The 25917-nt window shown below is 32.1% G+C and overlaps 3 protein-coding genes across 3 annotated transcripts; 1 reads left to right on the top strand and 2 right to left on the bottom strand.

Annotated features, from left to right (window-relative positions):
* The first annotated feature begins 3209 nt into the window (after positions 1 to 3209).
* Positions 3210 to 4412, top strand: LOC118045641 (uncharacterized). Its single transcript, XM_035054329.2, has one exon. It carries the CDS (start codon positions 3563 to 3565, stop codon positions 4106 to 4108), a length of 546 nt encoding a protein of 181 aa, XP_034910220.1. The 5' UTR covers positions 3210 to 3562; the 3' UTR covers positions 4109 to 4412.
* Positions 4413 to 6731: 2319 nt separating this feature from the next.
* Positions 6732 to 11218, bottom strand: LOC118045640 (uncharacterized). Its single transcript, XM_035054328.2, has 12 exons — positions 10916 to 11218; positions 10766 to 10835; positions 10391 to 10587; positions 10036 to 10111; positions 9835 to 9918; positions 9677 to 9756; positions 9204 to 9330; positions 8778 to 8837; positions 8622 to 8672; positions 8370 to 8528; positions 7619 to 7751; positions 6732 to 7246 (listed from the first exon to the last, which is right to left on the bottom strand). The coding sequence occupies exons 1-12, from the start codon at positions 11077 to 11079 to the stop codon at positions 7077 to 7079; spliced, it is 1371 nt and encodes a 456-aa protein (XP_034910219.1). The 5' UTR covers positions 11080 to 11218; the 3' UTR covers positions 6732 to 7076.
* A 12863-nt stretch (positions 11219 to 24081) lies between these two features.
* On the bottom strand, positions 24082 to 25259 carry LOC118045637 (non-specific lipid transfer protein GPI-anchored 14). The gene is made up of 3 exons (XM_035054325.2): positions 24709 to 25259; positions 24499 to 24605; positions 24082 to 24386 (listed from the first exon to the last, which is right to left on the bottom strand). The coding sequence occupies exons 1-3, from the start codon at positions 25055 to 25057 to the stop codon at positions 24324 to 24326; spliced, it is 519 nt and encodes a 172-aa protein (XP_034910216.1). The 5' UTR covers positions 25058 to 25259; the 3' UTR covers positions 24082 to 24323.
* Between the last annotated feature and the right edge of the window lie 658 nt (positions 25260 to 25917).

Raw genomic sequence — 25917 nt, 5'->3', positions numbered from 1 at the left:
TCTCCTCGTCTGATCCAAACCACATTGCACCTTGCTCCCGCCATCCCCCCAAAGAATCCCTTTTCCTGTGGTTGGACATGGAATAATCCACAATCTTTCCTGATTTTTTGACAATATTGTTAATCTTTGATGGTCTTGACAGCCTTTATTTTTTCTTGTCCTTGTCCTTGCTAAAATCAGCTGATGTAATATTACAACTATTGGGCAAAGAATCACTGGGAACCAAATCCTTAGGGCTCCCAACACTGGGCCTCTGTTGGAAAAATGAACTCGGAGGCTCCCTCACACACACACACACAACATAGGGTAGAAAACAAGAAACTGATCATATTGGTATTCACACACTTTCATTAACGGAACACTTGCAACTATATAGACATTTAATAATGTCTTTTAAAAATCTCAAAGGCCTTAAATAAAACTATTGACTCAAGTATGATAACACTAACTTCATGACATTGCTACTTAAAGATTCTTAGTTTTCCAATAAACAAGTTTAATTTTCAACATTCTCTCCCCCTTTTAAACTTGTTTTTTCAATCCTCATAACTCCAGGTTTCTTCTGCAAGTAACCAAACATCTTTATCTTCAATGGTTTTATAAAAGTATATATCAGCCACTTGTTAATTTGTTCTAACATAAACTAACTTCACTTCTCTTTCTTTCACATACTCTCTTATGAAATGAAAAGGTGTATCAATATGTTTTGAACATTCATTATTAACTAAATTCTTTGCTAAATCAACTACAGACTTGTTATCAACAAAAATTCTAGTAGTTTCCTTATGCTTTTGTTGTAGTTCTTCCGACAACTTCCTCAACCAAACTGCATGATATACATAAGAGACTTCCTCAACAAATTAATTTATTCTGCTTCATATGATGATAATACAACAATTGATTGTTTCTTGAACGAGCATGTAAAAGTTACTTTTTCCAAATAAAACACAAAACTAATTATGCTTGTTTTATCTTTAAAATTTCCAGCTCAATCATTATCACGATAACCAGTGATCTCAAAACTTTGTGAGGATAAATAGAATAAACAATAGTTTAAGGATCCTTTAACAAAATAAGAATAGTCTTAGTTGCTTTCAAATGTAAACTCTTTGGTTATTTCATATAGCTGTTAATCAAACCAACTCCATATAAAATATCTAGTCTAGTATATATTAGATATCACAAACACCCTACAATACTTTTATAATATGTTGGATTCACTGATGCTTCTTCTTCTTCTTCTTCTTCTTCTTCTTCTTTAGTTATCTTGATTCCACACTTGACTGTAGCACAAGCTAACAATCTTTCATGACAAACTTCTTGAAAACATTTTCTATATATTTAGCTTGTGAAATAAAAAATCCACTGCTACATTATTTTATTGGTAGTAAGATCTAAGCCACCATTTCAAAATTTTTCATCATAAACAGCTTAAATTCCTGAATCATGATGAAGTCATTACCTGTAAAAATTAAATATTATACTATCTAGTAAATTATCTAATGACATGTAATTTTAAATACTCAACCACTTTTATCATGCTAATGTGGGTTAATTAGAATTAATTTTTTTATGTTATTTTTTTTAACTCATTTTATTCTTTTGTATTTAACAAGCTATGAATTGAGATATGTCACTTGCCTTCTTTTGAAAACAATGTTTTTTTTAGGTAATTATAATCACTTTTCTTTTTAAACTATCTTTTTTTTTTTATCTAATTGAATTAAAACCAGTTATTCAATTTAGTTGGATTTATAACTTGAATCATGTTTTTTTTAAAAAAAAACATATTTACAATAGTAAAATATCAGTTTTTAGGGGCAAAAAAATAATTTGATCCCACAAGAAAGCGTGGGCACCGAGTCTAATTTAACGCTAAAAGGAGAAGATGTGGGTGCCTACATTTCATTGTAAAAAAGAATTACTTTTGGGAAATTTATCATGAAAACATATGACGAAATAAAGCTTGAGATTGTTTAATTTCAACCATAAATGATATTCTTAGGCTATTTTGTATATCAACAAAGACTGAGTTTTCTCCCTGGACCCAAGAACACATCATCAAATCATCATATCAGCTTGGCGTGTTTAGAGAAATCTAATAATTTGCTTACATTTCATTGTAAGAAAGAATTGCTTTTGGGAAATTTCTCAGGAAAACATATGACGAAATAAAGCATGAGATTTTTTTCGACTCTAAATGATATTTTTAGGTTAGTTTATATATCAACTGAGACTGTTTTTTCTCCCTGGACGTCCCAAGAACGCATCATCATACCAACTTAGTGTGTTTAGAGAAATTTAATTTTTTTCTGGGATGTTGAGCCTAAGATTTGAATCCAAAACGTCAAAGAACGAAGCATAGATTCTTAACCATCTTAATTCTTAATCATCAAGATAATCCCATGAGAGTAAATTATAGAGTATGTGATGAAAGCGTGCAATTTTTAGTAGAAGATAGTCAAGTTTATAATAAATTATGGATGGAGGGGTTTTATCGGAAAAAGAAACATAGGTGGGGGCCTAATTGGAAATCGTATAGTAGTTTGGGGACTGATATGTCCTTTCCCTTTTTTTAATTTTTTTGCTGGGAAATGGATGTGCTGTGATGAGGTCCCGCCATTTTTTTATTCCATTTGATCGGGGAGTCTACCGACCTTAATTGTCAATGATTTTCCCTTTTCCCTTTCCCTTTCATCTTCATATAAAAGCTAACACATAGGGGATCAATGCCTCTTGCTTGGTTTATCATCCTTGAAGGGACAAAATGTTCCATCTCCTGTTCATGATTGATTGATGCATCATAGATTAGGCTCCATAAATCGATCCAAAAACTTTCTTAACTTGTTCCCTTCCTTTAATCAAGCTCAAATCATCAAAATTTGTGATGGATACCAAAGAGAAAATTGAAATTTCAAGCTTCTGCTCATTGTTCATTGAAAGCAAGCAAGTCACCTACCCCATAAAGAGCTTACGTCAAAAAAAAATTACCATTCACATGGAAATGGTTAAAATAAAGGTATTCCCTTTCTATATCATTATTCATTAGAATATAAGAGATATATTAGTATTAATTCATGAGAACTAAATAATTGCTTTTAAAATGTTGGTTTTAAATCTAAATTTAAAAAATAAAAGAATGGAATATACCTTGTTAATCAACAAGTAAACCCTCGGGATCTCCGCATCTATATATATATAGAGAGGGGGGGGGTGATTAACACACAACGAATCCATTGTAGGTGTTTGGTGCTGCTTCGTGTGTTCCAATGAAGATTTAAGAGGTGATTATAATAATTCTTGGCGGAGGGTTACCAATCATTTGGTTGCAAGAGATGGACAATCACCAATCGATGGAAAACAGACGTTTCACCTTCTTGATTGTTCACAAAGTAAACCTCTTTTTTAACCACACAATTAGTTAGACCTAGCTAGAAATTTTCTGTCTTTTGATCTTATTTTCTATCCTTGCCACAAGCATATATTTAGTTTTTTTTTATGCATCAAGCACTCAAAGCTCTTCCCTTCTGCAAGTAGTGATAGTGGTCGCAGATAAAGAAAAATGGGAAGTGAGCGGTGCAATATTCCATGCAAACCCCGTTATGATATTACTATGTCCAGGCGAACGAGAAAGCCGGTCATGAATTTCGAAGAAGCCAATCGAAATCCCACAACAGTCTCGACAGAAGAAGAGAGTGGTGCTAAAGATGTTGTTGTCCATGATAAAGAAACGGAGAGCTTTCCTGCAACAGTTGATGTTGAAGAAGATCGTAAAAGCAGCCTGAAGCAACTTATAATCGACAACGCAGGCAGCCAAGAAAGTGAACCGGCCAAGCTGGTGCTGCAGGAAACAGGGGGCGGAGATGATGAAAACATCGAGAGGAAATTATCAGGAAGCAGGAATTCCCTTGGCCAGCATTTCAAGGGAGAAGAAAAGCAGCTTCAATTAGTAACAATGAAACAAGCAAAAGAAGGAACTGAAGGAGTGAAGCTTAAGGGAATGGTGGGTCGCTATGTCAAAGTGTTAAGCCATTTGATCAGAATCAAGCGCGACACACGCATGAATAATGGATCTCGGAAAAAGCCACTTCTCCGGTTGCCCATGTAAGCCATGCATATTTTTCCGGGGACTCTTCTGATCACTACTTATGCATATATACATAAAATACTCCTCGACATGCCTTGATTTCGATTGGCTATTAATCCTCCAATGGAAACTCTCTCTCTCTATATATATATTTATATATGTATGTATTTATGTATGAAATGTATTTATGTATATCTATGTATTTATGTATGTTTCTACTACACATGTACCCATCTGGCAGATTTTTTGCTGTTCTCCTATAATTTTGCACGAAGATATTAGTAGAAATTAGTAGTCCTTTTTGGTGCTCTGTGCAATTTTTTCTTTTTGATTGTTTCTTCTGGATGAACCATTTTCCTAATGCAAGAAATTTAAATCATACTTTAAAATTTTCATTTAAATAGAATCTGAAAAAAAAAATTGCAACAAAATCATTATATTTTTTTCCCCCAAATTGTAATAAAAAATGTTTTGAATCAACGCTATAACGGAGAACTTTCTTCATTAGGACAGCGCAATATTAAGGAAGGCCTGCATTCTTAACTGAATCTGTAAGGATTAACTTCAAAAAAAAAAAAATATGGGGAGCATATTGAGAAAATATTGAAAGTAAAGGGTTGAGATATGCGATTAACCTTCTCCATGGCTAACAGCAATCTTTGCTTTTTATTTCTTGTTTTATGCATGGTTATAAATCCAATTAGTTGGTGAACTTGGTGACATATTTGATTTGAAACCCGTTTTAAACCAAATTTTATTTATTAAAATAATATTATTTTAGATTTTTTTTAAAAAAAATAGACTAAATCATTGGCTTCCAAATTAATCCACTTTACGATCATAAGCTAATTTAACTCATAAGATTTTTTTTTTTTCTCCCCGTTTGTTATTTGTAAATGAATTCTATTTTCAAATTATATTTATTAAAAAAAAACCCATCATCATCATGTTTTGCGGATAATAAAAGCATCTCAAAATATCATTTATAGAAGACAGTCAACGAAAATATCAAATAAAATAAAATAAAAAATTGATATAAATAAAATGAAATTAGAAGTACTAACCTAAGTAGAAAAATTAATATAAGTTTTATTACTTCAAATCAATTTAGGAATTTCACCATTCATATTGCTTTTAAATTATAAAGATCCAATTTATCATTATATTATAACAACTACAAATAAAACTTATGTCTCAAGATTAACTTGAAATCTTGAACTTCAGGAGTCTTTAAATTATTCTAAAACTAGAAAATTAATTTGCGAGAAGAAATGAGCAATGGATACCGCTTAACAATACTATCTTGTAAGGGTATGTTTGAAATTATGGTAAAAATTATTTTTTTAAAAATGTTTTTTATTTAAAAATATATTAAAATAATATTTTATTATTATTTAAAAATTTATTTTTTTATTTATATGGTAGCTTTTGTTTTAAAAATATACTGCATAAACTGAATATTTGGTTATGATAAAACACATTTCATTGTTGATATGGATTCACACAAAATTTAAAATAAACTACAAGTTTTCAGAAAATAGCTCTCAAGTGCTTTCCACAAATCTATAACTTTTTTATTTTATGGTGAAGTCTAGATATCAAAATACATGATTGTTTTTCTACCATTTGACAGTTATACACTCAAAACTAAAGTGTTTTCTACCCTTTGACTCCAAACTCAAGGAAGTGTTTTCTACCCTTTGGCACAAACTGACAATAGAAAAAGTTACACGACATGTTTTCTACCCTTTGAAATAAAATTTAATTTAAAGATTTTAATAAAAAATAAATTTAATCTCTAGAAATATCATAAAAATAATAATAAAAATATTAAATTTATTTTTTAAAAAAATCTATCTAGCCTTTTTCTTCAATATCTTTGAAAAAATAAAATAAAGATAATAAAGGCAATATAAAAAATAAAATGAATTAAATTTTATATTTTTTAACCATGTTAATTCAATTTATTTATGAATTGAATTTCAATTAAACACTATAATTGTATTATAAAGTTAACTAAATGCATTGAAACGGGTCCGATCTAGTTAAAAAAAAAATTAAATTTTATTTTTATTTTTATTTTTATTTGTGTTTTATTCGAAAAATTAAAAGGAGATCACTTAATAACGCAGTATTTGCAGAATTTTATCGCAATTTCAATTTTTATTCCTGGTAATATTTTACCTAATTTTGTTGTGCGTTTTAAAAAACCAAGAAAAATATAGTCCTTATCGAATGGATTTTGTATGTGATGAAATTATAGATAGTTTAATGGAACAATAATTTCTTTTTGGATATAAGTATTATTTATTTCAAGTTAAATTTACAATATTTAAATTAGAAATCATCAAAATATATATATATAACCTCAATTTGAACCATAGTTTAACCAAACATATATAAATACTAAACTAACCTCAACCAAAATACTTTTTATAAAACAATTTTTTTTAAACAATAACCACAAAAATTATCACAATATCAAAACACATAAAAAAAAATATTCGACATTTTTAAAAATTATAATTCTACTGCACTCCCAACACAATAGATGTACACGAGGTTATTTTGGCAGAATCCATGCGGTTTTCTGCCTCTAAACATGACAACAACTCAGCTCAAGGTTTCCTAACACACAGGAACACAATGTGAATGCCCTAACTTGAATTAGACTTTAATTTCGTGAGATTTAATACAACTGTTTCACAACATTGTGAGAAACAATGTTAGAATTATAATATGAAAATTCTATGAAAAAAACATCTTGTGAGCATAAATGAAATATCAATGATTACATCCCAAAAAGGAGTAAGAAAAAAAACAAAAGATCCCCCAACTTGGTACGTACAAGTATATCTGCATTCCAACAATCTTCTACCTGCTTGGAATCGCTTGGCCTTCGGCACTCTGGCATTGAGATTGGTAGTCAAAGGGCAGCAATGAGGTGAGCGAGTCAGGGCTTTTTGTACAAATTGGGAGCTTTGGTAAATCATTCCAGCAGCGGTTCCATCAAGGATTTTGAATCCTGTGTCTGCAGTTTCATAGTGTATGTAATAGCCACCCCAGCAAGTGAACAAACAGCTGGAAGCAGACCCAAGCCATATCTTGTGACTGAAATATGTTCTGTAGAAAGGGCTTCCTCTGTTTTCGGTGAGGAGCCTGCGTAAAAGTGCGCGGATGGTGTTAAGTAGATTCATGCCATGAAAAAGGTTGTGGTTTCATATCTTCCAAATTAACTCATGGCAGTGATGGTAAGAATCATCTACTTGTGATGGTTATTCCAGGGCATTGTAAAACACATTCAACCCTAAACCGCCGTCGAGGTTTCATGTTCAGATGCAGCATATGGAAACAAAATGTTAAAAAGGTATGTCTGTAATCTTCCATCTTTGGCATAAAGTTACTCTTAAATAGAATACAGTCTACTAATTAACCACATTTCCATGCAAACACCGCAACCAGCTTTATTTTTTCTCTGCTTGTTGTGCAGAGAAAAGATCAGAAAAGGCCTTGTAATTGGAGAAGACTTACTTTGAAAAGACTGAAGGGCAAAGACAGCAAGCCCACATGAAATCTTGTCTAGGAAACTCAAAGATCCATAAACAAATGCACAGCCATTTAGATCTGAACCAACTAGAATACTCTGCATGCTTACTCCAGTTACCTGTTATTCATATTTGGGTTAAGAAACAAAAAGAAAAAACCCAGCAACAACAACAACAAGAGCAGCAAATTTAAGTCATTCACAAAATTTTAAGGCAGTAACAAATTCATAACAATAATAAATAGAAATTAAAATACAAGATTTTAAAAATAGGATATCATGATGGCAGGTGAAACCAGCCTTGGAATCCCAATATGACAATCTCAAGGTCAATATATTTCTTTCCATTGTACTGGTGTTCCATGTAATAATTCTTCCTTTTCTTTTCACCAACAATCTACAATTTTCATTTCTATTGCGGTGTCTAGGAGGCTAAGACCATGTTAATAAACTAAGATCAAGAATACCAACTGTAAATGACAGTTAAAACTGGAAGCTTTGTATATGATTTTGGCCACTCTTTGTCACGGGACTGAGAGAGTCCATCATACAAATCAAGCGCATATGTAAATTTTCTTTCGTATTATTTCCTTTTGAATACAAGAAACACATTTACACTCATTGGGAAGCAGAAAGCCACTAGGACTTGTGAAACTAAAGAATAACTAAGAATGGAGACTAAACCACATAATTCCACGACAAGAAGTATAGTCTAAAGTGCAAAATCATAAATCATACCGTCATTAGAGCATTTGCTATCCCAATAAGTACTGATATGACGTACATGAAAGCACTCATGTTTCTAGGTAAAAGGAGGATGCCTGCCCCACAGAATACCCAGAGAATGCCACCAGCAGAATAGTAGGCTTTCAGGCGGTGACCAGTCCATGACATTTCCTAGAATATGAATGCTTGAAACTTGATTATCAATGGAAGGAAAGAACATGCAGAAGTAACATAAAGATTGCAAACAAAGTATGTGAGGATCACCTGCATAATGACAGATACAAAGAAGCTGCTCATATAGATGATTGCAGGAACCTACTTCCATCAATCAGGCATCTTATTAGTTTATTCATTTCCCAAAGTCAATGCATCTAAGACTGATAAAATTGATGGTGACACTGACAATGTCTGGGAACCTACCAAAGCTTTAGCTGACTTGGCCATCTGCAAATCATCCATAACATAGAATGCAAGATATGCCTGTAGAAAATGAAGCCATCTGGTTGTAAAACCTACTTATAATGAATGCCAATTTCTCTCAAAATGACAGATAGCTTGCACACACATAGTTATGCTCATAAAATATCAACAACAAAAAAAAATGAATGCCAATTTCTTGCAAAATTCTTCCCATGCTCTTTATGGACTTAAAAAGGAAAATTAATCCAGGAAATTTATTGACACGGTGCAATTTGTCGTTTAAAAAAGAATGGATCCATGGTGAACTTTGGCTTCCCACATATTTCAAGCAGAGAAAGTTAAGTATCTTGAATACTTACATGCATATATATAACTTGAGATTAAATGAAACAAGTGCCAAGTGAGACAAAGGAAATGTGTTCTGACCTGTGAAACATTTTGTACTAGTCTGGTAAGCATATAGACAAGACCAACTTGATAGTATAAAACTTTCTTGAACCAGTATGCCCATGATATCCTTGCATTACTAGTTCCATGTACGCATATCTTTAACCTGCAATAAAAGGGTAATTCTATTACCATAACTAACTAGCAGTTACTGGTACTCGTGTCCCTCCCACACCAAGAAGTCTCAAGTTCAAGCCTTCACATTATGCTTGAGAACCATGAGTGCAGCGTACAAAATTAAAATACCAAAGTGGCGTCCATATTATGATTTAAATGGAAAAATGGTTGGCATATTTATTCAGTATTACACCTTGAAAGTAAAAGCATGTATATCGACAAGTGATCAGTATTCATAAGAGTCCTTCACTGCCACTGTGCTACACTATTCAACATTAGCAACTACCAAAACACCATCTAAGAACTGCAAAAAAGATCAAGACGATTGGCAGTACCTTGGCTCTTTAGTGCCAAGATGAAATATTCCCACAAAGCAGCATCCAATAAAAATTGATGTGTACGCAATCCAGCGGTACTGCACATTTGAGGCAAATGTAAAGACAAGACCCAAAGCAAGCTCTTAGAACAAAATCAACATGGAGCAATCTCATACCTGATTTTCAATATCCGCGTGAGTTGTTGCTTTAATGGAACTGAATACTACTAGTGCGACAGCATAAAGACTGAGGTTTGCAACCTATAAACATTTGGAGATTAAATCAACAAAAGAAAATGAACATCACCTCCAATTCTGCTGCATTAGTAAGTACTGAAAGAAATAAAGAACTAATTCAAAATTTAGTGAGAAGATGACCATTGTAAAAGCATTCCGACAGCTTGTCATTACCACCCTGCTTGATGAATTCAGTGAAATGCAATTCACCATCGACCTATAACAAAAAGAAAAATTGAAGTTGATAGTGCATAAGCTGCAGCTTTATAACAGATACAATTACACCATATCTGTAACTCTTCCATGGAGTCTATGAGAGATTATTGTTTTTCTTTGTTTATCTCTAAACAAACAATTGGACACTGCTTCGGCTTTTCAATCAAGCAGTGGAAAAATCAGGAAAAAATAAAAATTATTGGCTTATGTTCAGCTTTGAAGAATGAATAATAGTGGAAGCACATTGTAACTAGCAGAACCAGACTACAGAGATCATTACATGTGTGAAACTTGGGTGGCAGCCCAACCCACATTGAAGATTGCAGCAGACGTGCTGTATGAAACAGTTTCTACTACGGACGAACAGGAAGCCAAGATTTTGCATGGCAAGCAACCGCCAAAAACTGAAGAAAATGAGATGGCAACCAAGATAGATCCTGCACCATGCCATACTTTGAAATGTCCAAACCTGTCTATCTATCAAGCAAGCAAGCAAAAATTACTCCTCCAAAAATTAAAATCATTCAACAATTTAGAAGACAAAATTTCAGATATAGAGCAGAGCATTCATCTGTCAAATTCAAATTCCAAAAATCAAAACCCTCCATAGACTAACATTTTTTTTTTTCTAATAAAGAGAGTTAGGCATAGGTACCAGTTCTCCAGCAAATACAGTAGCAAAACCATCAGCTATCTGACCTGCAAGCATAGCTATAGCAGCATCCCTGCGCAATAATAATAAGTGGCGTAAATATCACCACTACTACAACAAGGATAAGATAAAATTGTATGGCAGCATAGTTACCTCGGGGATAGTCCAATTTCCGTCAAGAACAGTAGAAGATAAGTAAACCAACAGGCAGCTGTGATGTCGTTGAGCATATGACCGACGCCGTAAAAGAAAACAGACCGTCTTCCGACAGGCTTAGGGTACGAATCATCATCATCGTTTTCAACATCATTCCTCATAATGCTTGCTTTACTTTACTACAAGGTTACTCCTTCAAGGGGGAGGAAAGGAAAGGCGGTTCTGTTTTGTGCTTTACTTTATTTTCGTTTCATTTCCACTATTTACATAAGCTTTTCTGTTTGTATCTGGTATTTAGAAACTGCCTGAAACTTTTGGAAATTCCGGAATGTCAGTCTCTCTCTTTCATTTTTCAAGGCAATGCAGTGATTGATGGCCCAGATGACAAGATTGCCCCTCCCTTACCCTAGCCTGTTCGATTTTTGACATTTTTATTTAACGGTTCAGGATTGTGTTTGTTCCTGAATCTGTTAGGGAATTGACTCAAGATAACGCTACTTGGAAGGGATTCAGTCAATAATTTTTTTCCAAAACAATATTATTTCAGTTCTTTTAAGAAATATTATCATATTATTAACAAAAATTAATAAACCCCCGTTAAATCTAAGATTTAAGCCTTAAATTGGGTTATAAGTCCGGGCCGGATCTTGCAATAAAGATTTTTTAGATATTTGAAGAGGGCAGTGTAGTCATTCAACACTCCTAGAAAGAAAGAAAGAAGGATACAGGAATTTAACTGAATCAATCGGTGAGTGACAAAAGACCACGTCATCCATGGAATCTCTTTTGTTTAAGAAAAAGAGGGGCAAGTAACAAGGTTGTAAATTCCGTTGGCAGTCAGTTTTTTTAATTATAGCGATATATCTTGATTTTGAAATATTTTACCATGTCTTTTCAAGGTTATACTTAAGATAGATATATATATTCAACATACCTAATTTAAATTTAAATTCAAAAAATAAATTAATTTGTAATTATACAATTTGAATTTCAAAAACAATATCAAATATTTAAACATAATTTTAAAATTTAAATAATTTAAATATTTTTTATTTAGTAACCTAACTACTAGATTATTGATTGGTGTCATGTTTTAGTTTAAAATCAATTATTTTAATATAAAAAAATTAGGTATAATTAGTATTTTTTTAATGGAAGAAAAAATTAAATCATTTAAAAATTAATTTAATATTATCCAATCAATTCAATAAGTTTAAAAATAATTTAAATGACTGGTATATTTTTACTCGAAAAAATTACCCCAAAAATTGTTATAAGATTACCCCGAAAATGAAGACAATCTCGTGTTTCTATTACGCAAATGCCCTTCTTCTTTGCGTGTTTACGGATGACACATCTCTCTCCCCCCGCTTCACCTAACTGTCTTTCCTTCGTTGAGGGAACTTCAAACATGTGACTCAAGCAAACAACACTTCAAACTGAGACAAAAGCATCGGAACTAACGGTTAAATATCAAATCAGTCCCTGAAAATCTACTAATTCTTAATTAAGTACTCAGCTTAATGATCTTCTCAAATGGATCACAAGATTTCGGCCATTCCGCATCGAGTACCATCTATGTGCAATAATTCGATCCAATCATGCATAAAGGATGTATAATTTATATGCAAGTATAATATTTTGCTCTATCTATTGTTTATAATGCATGTTAATAATAAAGTAAATTTTGATTAATTATTTTCTCTCTCTGTTTACTTCATGAGGTTAATTTTGTCTTCATTTGATCATTTGTATTTACAGTTTTTTTAAATAATTTCTATATATCTTTCAAAGTTATTAACTCTCATTCCATGCAAAACTGGTCATGAAGAACTATTTTATAATCAAACACTTGTTGAATTTCAATTAATTATTACACTAATATTATAATTTTAAAGATAGAAACGAAGGATAAGGGAAGGTTTTATGTTTATGTTTATATATATATATATATATATATATATATATATATATATATATATATATATATATATATATATATATAACTAGAATGGGTAAAAGGAGTGTTTTATATCCATAAATCTTCAGGTAGAAAAATAAAACAATGCAATGTAAAATCTAAGCTAAATTAGAAGCTCTTCATAAAGTTGCTTGAAATAATTTACCTTCTATTCAATTAAAAAAAATGAAAAAGAGAGAGAGATTCTTTTATGTAGCTTTGTTGTTTATATAAACAATGAGTTTTTTTTTTTAAAAAAAAAAAAAAAAAACAATTTAGCCATCATTTTTTCCATTCCTCCCCTTTTTTTATTTTAATTTTATTCCTTTTTGTTTTTAATTTTATTTTTATACTTTTTTCTAATAGTAATTCGGATTATTTTTGAACCAGTTCAAGTCAATTGAATCACTTAAAAAAAACTTTCACATTTGTTTAACTGTAAACTTAGATTGGACAAAAAGTCGAGCTCGAAAATTTTTTTTTTGTCAACTTTTTTTTTAAATTTTATCCTCTGATTTTTTTTTTTTTTTAACCAGTAGACCAAGTTGTTTTTTGGACCAGTTAGAACAATTGCATCATTTCATGATAACTCTCTACATAATTTAATTTTAAATCTGGGCTAAATAATAAAATAGGTTAGAAGGTTTTTTTTTTCCATACAATTTCATCTTTTTTTTTGTTTCATCCTTATATTTTTTTTATTAATCTATCAAGTTATCTTAAATCAATCAAGTTAATTAGATTATATTAAAGTAATTTTACATGAATTAATTTTAAATACAGTTTAAACAAGAGAACAAGATCAAGAGGTTACAAAATTAAGTTATTGAGTGAAAGTTAATAATAATATTAAATAGTTTTTAATAACTTGAATATTTTTTACTATGTTTAATTTTTTTTTATTAAGCCTGCAGTATATAGCGTGAGTATTTTATTCTATAATAAGGAGTGCTATTTATTTTCAATTCCAAGATAGGAGACATCAGTCAGCAACATTGGGAAAATCTCAATTACGTCACTGTAAACAAACCCATACAAAAAACGTAAAACGATAGGAGATTTATTAATATAAAATATTAAAAAAATCATGGTGGTCGCAAAATATATCACAAAAAGGGAGTTTTTTTTACGGAAAAAAAACCCTAAAATTCTCTTAATAATCAAATGATAACGGAAAATGTTTCCAAAAATATCAATCACTGATAGCGTGAATATTGGAAAGAGTGAATATTCAATGGGACGCACCAAATATACTGAGTCAACACGAGAGCACCGCTTTTGTTTGATTTGAGACCCCATTAATTAATTTGTCCTTTATCTATGATGGGGTGTTAGAAAAATCAATTCAGAGTTTTTCATTTTAATTTAAAAATTTTCAAAATATTATTTTATTTTTTTAAAATATAATAATTGACTAATTAACCTGTTTAATTGAGATTTTGTGTTCGATGAACTCTGGATTGGATTTAATAATTATTTAAAAAATATTTTCATTCAATATATTAAAGAAAAGGAGAAAAATCTCAATAATTTCCTAATTAATCCATCAATTCTAGACCAAACTAAATATTATCTTCCTAATTCATATCTCGGAAGCTTTTGAACTTTTCATTAGTTGTGTCCCTATCCACAGTGTTGATCCTTTATATTTAAATTATATTTTATGCCATAAAAATGTATTTTCCAAGTGATTATGTATTTTTCCATTTGAGATTATAGAGAGAGGAAAACACGGGATTTGGTTGGATTGCGTACTGAGTGGTGGAAAGTAAAAAATAAACAGGTTTTGGATTTTTTGGTGAGAACAAGTTGAGTAGTGGACTTTTTGGTGGGCCATTTTAAGTTGGAAAATATGGAGGGAGAGAGATTTGACAAAATTGCAAACATTTAATGCTTTTTCAATTAGATCCTCCTTTCGGTTGATATTTTTAGCAGCCAAGTCATTTAGAAGAATATCCCACGTTTGCGGAACTCAATCACATTATTGCTAACTTTAATTTTCAGCCACCCAAATTATGTCCTAAAGAAGACAGACTATATATATATATACTAGTTAAATGACCCGCGTGATGCCGCGCGTCAATTATTTTTTACATTTCAAAAAAAAGTTAAAATCTAAAAGTGTTAGGTTTTTCTATAAAGTTATACCTAAGAGTTTTAAGTTTGGGTTGCAATGCCTAACCCAATAGTAACATCTATAATAGTTAATAAATAACATTTAAACTTGCATGACCCAAATTTAAGTGGGTTTGATTGCAATACAGATCCATAGCATTGGACGTGAGTCTGGTTGCAAGGTTTGTATGAATAAAAGTGTGATAATTAAATAGATTAATTAAAAACAAAAAAACAAAGAAAAAAAACCAATAGAAAAAAAAAACTAATGAAGAAAAAGAAAAAAAAATATGAATTACCTGGGTTAACCCTTCAAGCCAGATTAACCCGTCAAACCTTAGATTCGCGTCGTAAAAATTTGATAACTAAATAGGAAAAAAATAATAAAATGGGTTAACCAGAATTAACCGGGTTAACTCGTCAAAACCAAGGTTAACCCATCAAACCCGGAATTCGTGTCATGAAAGTTTGATAACTAAATAAAAAAAAAATTAATTAAAAAGAAAAACAAAATGCATCAGCCTTTACATTGTGGGCTGCACTGTGCAATCCATAGTCAAATGCATAAAAAACAAAAAAAAAACAAAAAACTAAAGGCATTAGCCGAGAACTACATCGAAAAAAAAAAAATTTAATATTAATTAAATACAATTAATTAAAAAGAAAAAAAAAAACCTCTATGAAGTAAAAAAAATAAATAAATAAAAAAGAAATTTAACATTAACAAACTAAACTAACGAAAAAAAAATAATTAAAAAGAAAAAAATTCAGGTTAACTCGTCAAACCAGGTTAACCCCATTAAACCCGGGTATCCTTGTCATGAATGTTTGAATAACTAAATTAAAAAAAGTGAATATAATTAACAAACGGAACTAAACGAAAAAAATAAATTAAAATAGAAAAAAATCTTTGGGTTAACTCGTCAAATCATGTTAACCCGTTAAACTCAGGATCTGTGTCATGAAAGTCTGATAACTAAATAAAAAAAATTAACATTAACAAACTAAATTAACCAAAAAAAATATGAAAAAAAAAAAAAAAAAAAGTAAATTGACGGGGTCAACCTAAAATTAACTGGGTTCACCCATGAAACCAGGTTAAGCCGTGAAACTCAGGATATGTATCATGAAAGTCAAATAACTAAATAGAAAGAAATTTAATATTACAAACTAAACTAAACTAAAAAAAGTAATTAAAACGATAAAAAAAAAAAAAAAAAAAAAATTCTGAGTTAACTTTGTCAAACCAGGTTAACCGTTAAACTCAAAAAAATATTTCATGAAAATTTAATAACTAAATAAAAAAATTTAAACATTAATAAAGTAAATTAAACAAAAAAAAATTGTTAAAGATTAAAAAAAAAAAGCAAAAAAAAAATCCCGAAATGCATAAAAAAAATTAAAAAAATAACACAACTAAAAAAAAAAAGGCATAGGAATCACTGTTTTACTATGGACTGCGCTGTACAGTCCACAGTAAAACACTGATCCCTTTTAGTATATGTTTACAATAGAGAGAGAGAGAGAGACCGCCTCCTTGGTGAGCTGCCGGTGGTTCTTTGATTATTATTTTTTATTACTTTTACTTATATCAAAAATAAATTTTTAAAAATAACTTTCTGAATTTCAAAAGGAAAGTGGTCTCTCTCTCTATACACACACAACTTCTATGCATTCTAAATTAAGGTTTGTCAATTCCGTTTCGATAGGTGTTTTGTTTTTTCAATTGGAATGAAATGTTTCGATTTCAAAATGTTTCGGCGTGCCGTTTCGGGGTTGTACTGTTCATATACATACATATATACATATATATATATATATATATATATATATATATATATTCAACAAACATAATTCAAATTCAAAATAAATTAATTATAAACTATGCAATACAAAACACAATGCCAAACAAATATAATTTTAAAATTTAAAATATTTCTAAATAGTCAAGATTAAATAGATCTTTAACTTAAAGTAATTCAAGTAACAAAATATCAAAATATTATGAAAGTAAAATATTTTAACAAAAATATTTAAATATAAAGTTAGGTCAATTTTATCAAGTGGCTAATGAAATCTAAAGCATCCCTTATTTTGCTTAAATTCCTACAAAGTATAGACATGAAAAAAAAACAACATGAATATAAACCATATAATATTAGTGATAAATCTAATTTTAAAAAAATTAATATCATTGTTAATGAAAATAGTAATAATAATTATCAATATTATTATTAATATCATTGCTATTGAAAATAGTAATGAAAAAGAGCTTTTTATAATCGGATGGTTTAATTAATGAAATTGAGCAAGGTTCAATTTGATTCATTGGCTTTTCAAGAGTGGAGCGGAACATGTGGAATGAAACCAGAACGTTTCGGGCGGAATTTAGCCGAAAAATCCGGAACGGACCGAGATTCAAAATGAGATGAAATTTGTTCCGTTTTGTTTCGTTTTTTGAATTGGTATGGATTTTCGACCATTTCGGGCGGAACGGAACGGAATTGACAACCTTATTTTAAATAGTTACAGAGAAGGCAGGAGCAACCGTGCAAGTGCAATAGTCTGGAAGCATAGTTTTGAAACCCGACCTGGCTTGACAAGTTAACCTGGGAGCCAACCCGGGCTGAGTCTACGTAAAAAACAGCCAAGGATTTGGCCAGGTAAAACCCGGCCGACCTGGTTGGTCGACCCGAAACCTGACCGACCCGGCTAAGACCCATCCTTTTTTTTTTTTTTTTTGACAATTGTCTTGCTCTCCATCTCTCCTTCGAGCAAGCAAGCATCACTAAAAGCAGGATGAAAGCAAGCAAGGAGTATAAGCCACTTGCCCAATAAGGTAAGGAGAGGGAGCTGGGAATGAGCTTGATTAGCTAGGACCAAGAAGGGATGGAGTTGAAAGAGAGGATTTGAAGTAGCTTGTTTGTAGTCCAGAAGTGGGTCTCGACTGACTTTCCTTTAAGAAGGTGCAAGCAATTACCATGAGCTAGAATGATTGTGGCTGTAAAAGAAAAAAATGGGAAAAACAAGTGAAATTTGAGAGCTAATATCAGCAATAGAAGCCTCCTTTTCCTTTTTTCAATCAAATTTTGTTTCTTTTCCTTATGGCCCTTTTACCTTTTTTCAATCAAATTTTATTTCTTTTCCTTATGGCCCTTTTAGTTTCTCTTCTTCAAACCCTTCTCCTTCCCCTCAATCTTCTTTGCCTTCTTCTTCTGTACAATCTCAGCCATCCACTTTGCCTCAATCAACAACCCCGAGAAATCTAGAGCTCCTAGAAATGGTATCTACTGGGTTTGATCCTGCAGCTTTAGAGATACGTGCTAAGGTTTTGAGAGAGTAATCCTCTTCCTCTCATGTTAAAAAGGTTGAAACTTTTCAAGGTGTCCACATGTTTTGTGTTTTTGGTGGTGGGATTCATGGAAAAATTATGGAAATGAGTCTTCGTTGTTTTTGCTGGGTTTTTAAAATTGGAATTGGATTTTTTTCTTTTAGTTTTTTTGTTGGGTTTTTAATTGGGGTATTTTTGAGGAGTTGGTAAAATGTTTTTATTTTTTTAAGTTGACCCAAGTTAATCCGGGTCAACCCACCTGACCCATGACCTGATCATTAGACCAGGTCAACTACCGGGTCGGGTTTAAAAAGTGTGCCTGTAAGACTGAAATTTTAGTGACACATTACTTATATCAATAATGGCGTTCATTGACACATGCTACTTTACAGAACAGATTAAAAGTTTCTTTAACATAAAAAAAAAAAAACATGCATTGCTAATGTTTTTTCTAACATAAATATTTTTAAAGCATGTGGTGTGGTCAACTTGGCAGGGTCAAGGATGAATGATCAATAAAACATAATTTTAACTCAAAATAAATATTTAAGATGATATTATTTTTATATAAATATTGAGACAACAACATATAAAATTAATTCAAATCAACCTGTTAATCTGCATGTTGGGTCATGATATTATGATAACACCATAGAAAGCAAATTAAAATAAATATAAAACTTAATTTTAATAAACTCAAAATTAAAAGATAAAATTTAAAAATAAAAAATTAAAAAAATCAAGATGTTATATCAAAACTTAAGGATACAGTACCTGAATAGCCAACTAGCCACCAAATTCAACAAAAACGAATCCACGTACTAGCGAATAGTTTGAAAGTTATTGTATCAATTGCAAAGGTAATCTAACCCATCAGTTTGCTAGTATCATTTTACAGGAGACAACCCAGAGGAAAAACTTGGACTCATTTTCTTCAGTTATGGAATTTAATAAAAGTACAACTTGTAAAAACATGTTAACACTGATTCAACTACACATGCTAAAAACATACCACCACCAACCATTTTATCAAAAACACAAATGTACCTTATTGTTTGGAGCAAACAGAAAATGCTACCGCAATTGTGTTGATGCTAGGTCTTTTTAATGCCCGTAGATGTGCCTTCATGAGCGCTTTCATGGATACGCAAGACATCCTACTTCTTTGTCTTGCCTCTTCCTTTCACAAGAGCTGTCTTAACTCTTCCTTTTCGTGTAAAAGCAAACTCTCCAAATTTATGACCAACCTTCCCTTCTGTGATCTTAACACGAACAAAAGTTTTTCCATTGTAAATTCGTACATAATTATTAATGTATTCCGGTAAAATTGTTGATCTGCGTGTCCAGAGTTTTTTGTTTGAAAGACTCTCTTTCTTTTGCTTCAGACGAAACAAGCAAGCATCAATAAAAGGCACTCCAGATGCAAAACCTAGAACACAAATAACAAAATCAATAGTAAATCACAAATGCATAACACACATCAACATATAACATTCAAAACAACAACCATTAATCACTACCTCGAATAAAAAGGTTTGTCGATGGCATGCAGCGAATTGAGTTCAGCATAGGACCCACTGGAACTTGCCCATTTTGGTATATGCTCTGCCTCACCAAGCTCCCAAATTTGTTACAAAATGCCATTTCAATTATAGACTACAAAAAAAAAAAAAAAAAACCCACCACATGTGGAAATTAACAGAATCCAGCCAAAATAACTTGATAATATATACCAATACGCAATCTAGCAAGAAGGATTCTAGAGCAACTTTCAAAATGAAATCCAAAATCAAACAAAGGGATCATTTTTCCAATGCCTAATTCATTATGATATCCAATAGCAATACTAGCACTTGAAAAACTCAAAACTTGAAACGTTGACAAGCACACTACAATTTATTCAAAAACATAGATTCAATCTGCAATAGATTATTCAACACCCACACTCAGACAACCGCCCAAGTAATGATATATAGAGAGAAGCATTTAAAGGGTATTGTTTATAATCTACAAATCAGCAGCTAGCATTCAAAACTAGATGCAATACTAGACCACTTGAACTTCATACAGAAACCATAATATGAGAAATAAACATCATAAAAGAGAACAACTTTAAGATGATTAGGGTTTAACAAAACAGAGTAAATACAGTACCTCTGCCGAAGAAATGAAAATGGTTCCTAGATGAGATACAGTAAATCAAGGGTCTTTAAACACGCGCAAATAACTCACACCACGCGCCGCCAATTCTAACTCTACCGAGGGGTGAAGAGAACATTAAGTAGAGAGAAGAGAGGAGAAGCAGGCGCATATGACATCAAAACAAACTAAAACGACTCCAGAGTATAACTAAATCAAATGGACTTGGTATTTATTTAGGCCTCATGGGCCTGTGAAGTCCAATACATATTAAATTGGACTAGGCTTAAATTATTTTGTGGTTACGGTGATAAAAATCCACTAGTAGAAGTCTTTCAAAAAAATAGGGAAAGGACTAGAAGATGAGTCTTATGTAGTTTGATTTATTTTTAAATCATTCAAAAAATAGGGAAAGGCTCAACGTTTTTCTATTCGACATAAAAAAAGACGTTATTGGATCAATTAATTTAGCGGTGAATTAACACTAGTTTTTCTTGAAGGTGATTTTAAAGACACGCCCCTTTTAAAATGATTTTAAAAAAAACTTCCTTATCCAACGGACCAACTACTTGAAATTATAGTTCCGATTCTAAAATTGGTGCTTGCTGCCAATAAGTACATGGAAAATTTAGAATTTCAATTATTTTTTTCAAAAATTTAGAATTTCCTTAAGGATTTGTCAACAAAAGCATGCATCCATACTGTGTTAAGCATGCTGAGGGTGATGAATGATGATAATAGCTCAACTAAAATGTGCATGTGTTAAGAGCTCACTTGAGAACAATTTCAAAACTAAATAGTTTGCTGCCAGGTTCGAGAACCAGCCATATGAGTTAGGTCCTCTCTGTTTTTGATGTTCATCCATAAAAATTAGAATGTCAACAGCCAAGTTATATTAAAACCTAAAAGTACCACAAACATATTGTTGGCTAAGTGGTTGTTGGAGCAGCTCTTCTTCCTTCGAACTTCGATTCGAGTCCCAGTAAAAGTGGGGCTGGAGAGTTTGTTCATTTCCTGTCTATATTGGGTCCTTCCTATGCGGTATGCATGTCACCCCCGCGGTGCCTTACCTGCTCACTGGGCTTGCAGGATGTTCAGTGGGCCGTGAGATTAGTCGTGGTGCGCGCAAGCTGGCCCGGACACCCATGTTAATCAAAAAAAAAAAAAAACCTAAAAGTACCAGAGAAGTGACCCTCTATGATTAGGTATGCTTAAAAATTCAACATTCAGTAAGAGGTAACAGCACAAAACCAAATTTCATTGATAGCTGAATACTGCAACTTACGTCGAGGGGTCCTGTAGCAAGCAATAACCAAGAAAAACTGCAACCCTGCAATATACACCCCTGTAAGAAATAACACACGATGTATTTAACATAAGCTTGCATTTCATAGTATCGAAGCAAAAGTACCGAATTAACAAGCATGCACAAACCTTTTCACTAATGTAACAGCATCACCAGATGTGTTGAACTGCTGATCTTTGGATCAAGGGCTCCACTTACCCATCTAGTCATGATATACGGAGACAATGGATAAAACTTGAGTGAAGAATTACAATACTTTTAGAAATACAGTAGCAATTAGCCAAGAACAACTCTGAAATATAATATAGAGGAGCACCAAAGGCTGTTAAATACAAATAAAAAGCTGCAACATCAGAGTAGAAAGTGGTTCAATGACACATTACAACAAAAAAAAAAAAGATCTAACAAAAAGTGTTGATAGCAGCCTTTGAACAGAGTTATTCTTAATCTCTTACTACATCAGCAAGAACTTATACCAAAAACAAAAACAAAATGCAACAAACAAAAAAGAACACCAGGTCCAAGGGGTAGAGAACCCACGTCACAGCAAGCATTGCTAATATATAGTTTGTGCAAAGTTAACCAACAATTTCAGACGGAGTTGTTTGATCGTAGAAAGAGCTGAAAATGCAGTGTCAGAAAATATAATGCAAGGCAAAAATGACGTGAGAAGGTGTTAGAAAAGCGCACGTAACAAGTAAAGGAGCAGCCTGCGTAGGCTAGAAAATGCATGAAATTAAACAAAGCAAGACTGAAAAAGATTTCTTAAAAATAGAAGAGCTGAAACAGAATTGGGATGATATTCCTAAGCCAGTTGCAACAAATGATTTAGCATGGGAAGTCACAGACAATGAGGATGAGTCTCCTGTACTTGCAGAACCGGTGGAGAATGAGCCTGCACAAATCCAGTTTCCAGGAGAATCTTCAAATGCAGATATAGCAACACTGGATGAACATGGCAGTACGGGAACAATTGTCATTATTAACACTAAACCGCTGCAGCCGCCATAACACTAGTCATGCCACCATTGTCGATCACTAATATAACCATAGGAATATACCATTAATGTAATCACTATCCATTTAATCACAACAAATAGTCAAATTTAATCACGGGAAGACATTATATATGCCGTCCAAAGTATGCGAGCACCTTCCACATATATGCTGCTAGCTTTTTGAAATATAGTATTATTTTTTTGGTAAAAAATAATATCCATGGTAAAACAAAAACAAAAAATCAACGTGAAAAGACATAAATATTCATTGACCAAAAGCTTTGATTGTTTTGATTTAAAATGCATTTTAGTAATCTAATTGTAACCTAAAATAGAAAAAAACAATAATATCCTGGATTAAAGGCTTATAATTTCTTGTCTCGCATTTTAGTAATCTAATTGTAACCTAAAATAGAAAAAAACAATAATATCCTGGATTAAAGGCTTATAATTTCTTGTCTCCAAATGCAATTTAGTATTTTCATTGTTCATTTAAAAAAATGACTTTAATACCCTTCAAAACAAGGCCATTTATTCTTTAAACAAGGGGCAAATTAATAATTTTAATATTCTCGTCCACAATGAAATATCTTTAGAGTTACAGCAAAAACACCGTTAAAACCCTTTTCTTTTAGCATATTTGTTATTTTGGCATTTTATAAATGAGAGGGGGGATTCTGACTTTTTAGCATAATTATTAAACGGTGTTGGGGTTTTATCTAATTTAAAGTTTAGGTAATAAACTTGTTGGGTTAATTCTAAAATATATTGTTTTTGTTTTTTAAACAAAATAAACATAAAAAACTAAAAGAGTAAATAAATTATTAGAGTAAATAGTGACCGAGTCAATTAGATCAATTAGTATGATTAGATTAACCTCCAATTCAATTTAAAATAAAACCAAATTTAACCTTGGTTATGAATCAATAAATTACTAAATTGATACTGATCAGTTTAATATGTTTTTGTTTGAATGAGAACATAAAGAGGAAAAAAAGGCTAACAAGTGTGAATTCAAAAAAGGCTAACAACTAATAATCTAATAGGTGATTCAATAGTAAGAGTTTAAGATTAAAATATTTTATTTCCTATTTAATTTCATGTTCGAGCCCTGAGATTGCTAATATTGATAGCTATTGGAAGCTTACCTGATCGTTAATTTTAAAGCCCGTGAAAATTAATTAAGATGCGCACAAACTAGTCCAGACACCTCATATGAATAAAAAAAAAAAAAAAAAAAAAGTGGCTAACAGGTTCAGATTGAATATATTAGATGAATGAAGACAGGCTAACAGAGTCTCTGTATTTTCTCGGTTTCACCAAGTCCAAAATCATTAAAATTGCAGGTTGAGTCATCGAAATTCAACACTACTGCTGGGAATTCAACATTACTTTTACAAAAGCCAGTCCTTATTTCCCTTTCTCTCAAAAGATTGAATTCAAGCTATATATATAGATATATAGATAGATAAGATGGGATGCCTACACGAACAAGTGTGGATAGATATTGAAACACCACCCTAAAACCCCTAAAGAAACAATCTCCAAGCCAAAGTTCATCTCCCCACTGTGGCATCCACCGCTCTCTTGTTGAGCACTTCTTCCCTGGGGCTGGGCACCTGCCGCCACCATACCATGCATCGAATCAATACAACAATCTTGCTATAAATCTAATTCATTTCCGATAACAACAGCTTCTAGTTCATTGAAAGGAGCAAGCACAATAATTACCTCCGGGGCTGGGGCTGGGAGCGGGCTGCTGGCAATATGATTAGAGCTGTTTGCTAATTGATAGAAAACCTGAGCATCTGGTGAGTTTGGAGGCAGGTTGAGAAGAGCTGCGTCCAACATCAATAAATCAAACAGGGCACTGATATCTTAATCATCAACATATATCAATTATTGGAATATACAATCACCTTCTTTCTGCTAAATACTTACCGGGACACTGGGAAACGTTGGCGGGGGCGTGGCAAACAGAAGGGAGGCTCAGAGCAAGAGTGGCGTTGATCTTGAGACCCAATTCAGGATCATTCCTGTCTTTAATAATGACACACAAGCACTTTTTGTTGTCCTTCAGGACCTGCTTTAGACCATTGCAGCAATCTGGGGTAGGAGCTTTGGCATCTCCTCCAACATAAGGCAGACATGTAGCCAGCCCTACGAGCTGCTCTGCACATTCTTCTGTATCTTTGTCCTTATCCGCCATTGCTAAGCTGACCATAACTGACATCAACACGACGCCGAACATTGTTAGTCGAGTTGTAGTGTAATGGGAACGGGAATCCATTGCTAGAGAGTATGAACAACAAGGAAGATAGAGGTTTCAATTTATAACACTCGTGTGATCGATTTATTTGATTACACACGGACTCACTCACTAAGAACAGAGCCAGCGCATGCTACTTTTTTGTTGGAAGTTTCTTCAATGGATAACATTTTTTACTCTGAGGGGTTTCAGCTTTTGTAAAATCAAGTAAGATGCGAACAGGGAGATAGTGGAACTTGGATGGACAGCCCTCGCTAATAATATATTCATTTTTACACTTTGGTGTATCTGAAGTAATGTAGTCTTATTGTTCTTGCATGGAAATAAATTTTAAAAATTAAAAAATATATATTATTAAATTAAAAAAATTAAAAAACAACTATTATCAAAATAAATATCAATACTCCCTCAGTCATAGTCAAGTGGGGGTGGCAATGTGAACAAGAGACAGTGTAAAGAAGGAATATCGGAGAAGAGCATGCTGTAGTGGCCAGCCACTGTAAGAGTCCAAGTGGGTCACTTCACCAACCCACCATCGGCAAGAACAATGATGCTATGTGCCCTCTAATTCTTTTGTCATGATTGGCTGAAACATCCAGGCGCCATTGGCCTTAGTTGATGACATCATTCACCGTTTTGATGACACCATACATACACAAACACTATATATTTCAATATACTTTGGTTTAGCATCGGGTTATATAATTTATTTTTTTAGTAAAACAAATAAATATACATGCTTTTCAATACATTTCTAAATATAAAAAAATTATTATCATGAAATAAATATACACATGCATCTAATTAGATAAATCAATATTTAATTAATAAATAACTACAATTAAAATATTTGATCTCACAACATGTATCATATGTTTAAT

This window comes from Populus alba, chromosome 1 (genome assembly GCF_005239225.2).
Source record: "Populus alba chromosome 1, ASM523922v2, whole genome shotgun sequence".
Taxonomy (NCBI): Eukaryota; Viridiplantae; Streptophyta; class Magnoliopsida; order Malpighiales; family Salicaceae; genus Populus; species Populus alba.
The sequence above is the reverse complement of the archived record's forward strand: the minus strand, read 5'-3'. Positions and strand labels throughout refer to the sequence as shown.

What these genes read in the sequence shown, in the direction of transcription:
- LOC118045641 (XM_035054329.2), top strand. Translation starts at nt 3,563, where the DNA reads ATGGGAAGTGAGCGGTGCAATATTCCATGCAAACCCCGTTATGATATT.
- LOC118045640 (XM_035054328.2), bottom strand. Translation starts at nt 11,079, where the DNA reads ATGAGGAATGATGTTGAAAACGATGATGATGATTCGTACCCTAAGCCT. An exon ending in TAGCAAATGCTCTAATGACG is followed by an intron (nt 7,752 to 8,369) that starts GTATGATTTATG and finishes TATGAATAACAG; the next exon opens with GTAACTGGAGTAAGCATGCA. An exon ending in TGCCCTTCAGTCTTTTCAAA is followed by an intron (nt 7,247 to 7,618) that starts GTAAGTCTTCTC and finishes ACTTTTACGCAG; the next exon opens with GCTCCTCACCGAAAACAGAG.
- LOC118045637 (XM_035054325.2), bottom strand. Translation starts at nt 25,057, where the DNA reads ATGGATTCCCGTTCCCATTACACTACAACTCGACTAACAATGTTCGGC. An exon ending in CAACGTTTCCCAGTGTCCCG is followed by an intron (nt 24,606 to 24,708) that starts GTAAGTATTTAG and finishes TGTTGGACGCAG; the next exon opens with CTCTTCTCAACCTGCCTCCA. An exon ending in TCCCAGCCCCAGCCCCGGAG is followed by an intron (nt 24,387 to 24,498) that starts GTAATTATTGTG and finishes TGGTGGCGGCAG; the next exon opens with GTGCCCAGCCCCAGGGAAGA.